This window comes from Hevea brasiliensis, chromosome 10 (assembly GCF_030052815.1).
Source record: "Hevea brasiliensis isolate MT/VB/25A 57/8 chromosome 10, ASM3005281v1, whole genome shotgun sequence".
Taxonomy (NCBI): Eukaryota; Viridiplantae; Streptophyta; class Magnoliopsida; order Malpighiales; family Euphorbiaceae; genus Hevea; species Hevea brasiliensis.
In genome coordinates this window covers 29,380,189-29,383,938 of record NC_079502.1, presented here as the reverse complement: position 1 = coordinate 29,383,938, position 3,750 = coordinate 29,380,189, and the positions used below count along the sequence as shown (strand labels likewise).

The 3,750-nt window shown below is 33.0% G+C and overlaps 1 protein-coding gene across 1 annotated transcript; it reads left to right on the top strand.

Moving 5' to 3' along the window:
- The first annotated feature begins 1,599 nt into the window (after positions 1–1,599).
- On the top strand, positions 1,600–2,235 carry LOC131169350 (uncharacterized). Its single transcript, XM_058128570.1, has one exon. The coding sequence runs from the start codon at positions 1,600–1,602 to the stop codon at positions 2,233–2,235; it is 636 nt and encodes a 211-aa protein (XP_057984553.1).
- Positions 2,236–3,750: the final 1,515 nt, after the last annotated feature.

The following is a 3,750-nucleotide window of genomic DNA, read 5'->3' as shown; positions in this document are numbered from 1 at the left end:
GCCATTTAAACCTTATAAATTCTCCGATTAAGTCCCAAATAATTATTTTACAGGGTTCCCCATGGGTCTAGGGTTGACAATCGTCTTCACAGTCGCTTCCCGTTAGTTACCATCGCCGTAGCTCTGACTCATTTAACCTCTTTGCATTTCATTTCTTAAATTTTTCCTTAATTTTTCTTGTCATTATTTGGGTGATTTATGACTCCTCACTCTAGTTTAAATACAGTTCCAGACATTCTGGCTGTTCGGACAGACATTGGTCACCAGAACAATAGAGCGTACGAACTACCTAAAGTGAGGATGTCACACAAAATCCCTAAACGGTAAAATCCTATTCTTCCTTAAGCCACTACCTCTCTCTCTCTGAAATTTTCCAAGAATCTATGGCAAGGGTAAAACAAGTGGTTACCAAACCTCAAAAATTCATGGGTGATGCTATGAAAGCCGCTGGCAGATCCGAAAAGGAAACAGAAGAAGAAACTGATGTTGAGAACAGTGATGAAGAAATAGAGATAGTGGCAGAGCTAGAGAGAAAAAGAAAAGGAAAGGGTATTGCTAGGTCAGAACCTTCCAAGAAAAAGGGGAAAAATGGAGAAGGCCCCTACTTCGAAACCCTTTGTGCAACAGAATATTTTTGAGCCAAGGTACATTAAATGGGATTTATTTTCTGATTCGCCTTATGAATTTGAAGATTTATTTACTTTTCAAGGCTGGATGGAATTTTCTGAGTTGAATGAATAATATTATCCTTATTTAATTCAAGAATTTTATGGGAGTATGAAAAAAGTTGTTAAAGGAGAAAGTTTTAGTGTGAAAGTTAAGAAGAAAAGTCAGATTATTGATGTAGATTTCTTAGCCTCTATTTTGAACCTGTCGAATGATGGAAATAGGGTTGGAACCTTTAAAGAAACTAAGAAGCTTGAAGGATATGATGAGAAGGCATTTTAATTATCAATTTTTCCAGAGGGTACATCCAAAAATGAAATGACCAATATCAGTTTAGTGCCTCAAAATTTTAGGATTCTACAATCCTTCATTCAATATTTGCTTAATCCTAGAAGTGATAGTCATTCATATGCAAATAGCCTTGATTTATGCATCATGTGGCTTTTGATCAATAAAATCATATTCAATTTGCCATTTTTAATTTTCAAAGTGATTGCTAAGTCTAGTAAGTATAGAAGGTTGCCATATGCTATGCCTTTGACTCTTGTATTTCAAGCTATGGGAGTTGATTTAACCAAAGAAAAGAAGTTTAGCAATCCTATCCCCATTAAGGAGATATTCAAGGCTGATGATGGTAGGAAAAAGAGTAAGAAAGAAGAGAAAAGGCAAGAAGCAGAGACTGAGATTGAGATTGAATCTGAATCAGAATCAAACTCTGAAACAGAATCAGATATCCCAATAAGCAAGTTGAAAGAGAGAAGTTCTAAGATTGATGAAGGGGAAAACTCGAAGAAGAAAGAGAAAATGAAGCTAAAAATGTCAGATTTTGTGAAAATAAGTAAAGCAAATCTATAAATGATGAAGGAAATCAAAGAAATGAGTGGACTGAGCTTGAGTATTTTAGAAAAATCTCATGAACTGTAGAAAGGAATTATGGTTGAGCAATATGAAAAGATGGATATGTTGATTAATAAATTGGATAGACAGGAATGGTTCATGAAGAAGATGGCTCAAATGTTGTTTGGTGAATCTTTTGGGAAGTTTGGAGATTTTGGAAACTACACACATGGTACTGTTGCTGGGAAGTTTGCAAAGGCTATTGGACCGAGTGGAGCAAAAAATTTTGAAGTGGAAGAAGAAGAAGAAGAAGAAGAGCATGTAGAAACTACTAAAAAAGAAAAAGAAGAAAGTAAGCTAGTTGGGGTTGAAGAAGTAGAGAAAAATGATGAGAAGGAAGAAACCGCAAAAGAGAAATCAGAAGTAGAACAAGAACCTGATAAGCAAAAATCAAGAGAATCCTCCTCATCTCATACTAAAAGCAGCAGCAGCAGTGAGAATGGGAAAAGTGGAAGCAGAAATGGCTTAAGACAAGAAAAGGAGAAGGAAGATGCTGACAAAAAGAAAGAAGAGCAGCCTCAAGACCCATCCTCTAATCAACCAAACCCTGCTCCTATTACCTCTCAACCAGTACCTGAATCATCCATCTCTTTACCCATGCCATATGGCCCTAGAAGAACCAAAGCACAAGCTAGAAAAGAGTCCTACCCATTCCTCCAAAAATCCAATTAACTATACCTAAAAAAGAACCCCCAAAGAAGAATAAACAAGCCAAAGCTATTGATCCTACTCAACTTAGGAGAAGTGGCAAGATCCTTGGCAGCAAAGATAAACCTTGAGATTTTTGAAATATGATTTATAACTTTCAAAGTTATGTCTTTTTATTTTTTTTTTTCAGAAATGGAAGAAAATAGGAGAAAATAAGAGTAAGTCTATCTTTTTATTGATGTCAAAAAGGGGGAGAAATTAGGAGAAGATAGGAAAATAGGAAAATGTTTTAGCTGGCAAAATGTTTTTAGTTAACTGGGTACATTTTTAGTTCACTAATTTTGTTCAGTGGTACATTTTTAGTTAACTAATTTTGTTTAGTGGTTATATGATTCATATTCTGATATAGATATTTTGGACTTATTTTGAAAATTTATTAAAGATATGATGATGATCTTTTATGATTGACTTATTGTTAATATATCTTATGTATGATGATTGAATTAATCTTGGATGAATTGATCTTGGAAATTGTTTAACTTGTTACTTATATTATCATCTTCAAAATGCTTTGAATATCAGATTTAGGGGGAGCTATTTTATAGCTTCTCAACTTTATTACATTTTGAATGATTGTGTGCATACATATAGGGAGACCTTGTCTCAAAGCAAGTTCTTGCAGACATGACATATGTAGATAGTTATAAAATTTAATTTTTATGATCTTAATAGATTCATTAAGTTTTGACGTCATCAAAAAGGGGGAGATTGTAGGCCCCGTAAGCTATAATGAGCTTAGTTTTAATGATAGCAAAACTTAATGAAATATACATTAACCCTTTGTGCATAAGTATTTGAAGTGATTTTATATGTCATGATATGCAAAGACATTGATGGAAGGATTATTCTATTAAAATAGCTGATATAAAAAGAGATTATTATCTTGTATAACACAAGATGAATCAAAGTCCATGAAGAATTAGGATAGAAATTAAGTTCTTAGGTCCATTGTACAAGATTAGAGAGATTACGCCATTTGAGACATAAAATCAATTTTGTTTTTAGATTCAAGAGTTTAGAAAGTGTTTTTATATCATTTCCAAGGTTTTTGAATGGTCAAGATAATTTTTACAACTTTCCTTCAAAAACTCAAATTTTCACAATTTAAGTCAAATAGTAGCAAAATTAGTTAACACATTGTGAAAATTAGTTAACTAATTTTATTGTCTAAATTTTCTATCTTACGAAACAAGTTAACCAGTGAAAATTTTAGTTAACTATTTTCATGCTCTGACCTGACACAACTCTGCTGCATGACTTTCAAAGAAATAACGGTTAGTTTTTTAAAAATTAAAGAGCTGTTAGACACACTCCTTGGCAAACTTTTTTAGCAATGGAAAGCACCTATAAAAGGCATCATTTACTACAATTTTACCTAATGAAAGTGTTCCTATTCATTGAGAATTTATTAGGCTATTTTTAAAGCTTCATTCAAATACTCTTAAGCTTGAGTGGCAAATCTTCTCTCTCAATCTTTTA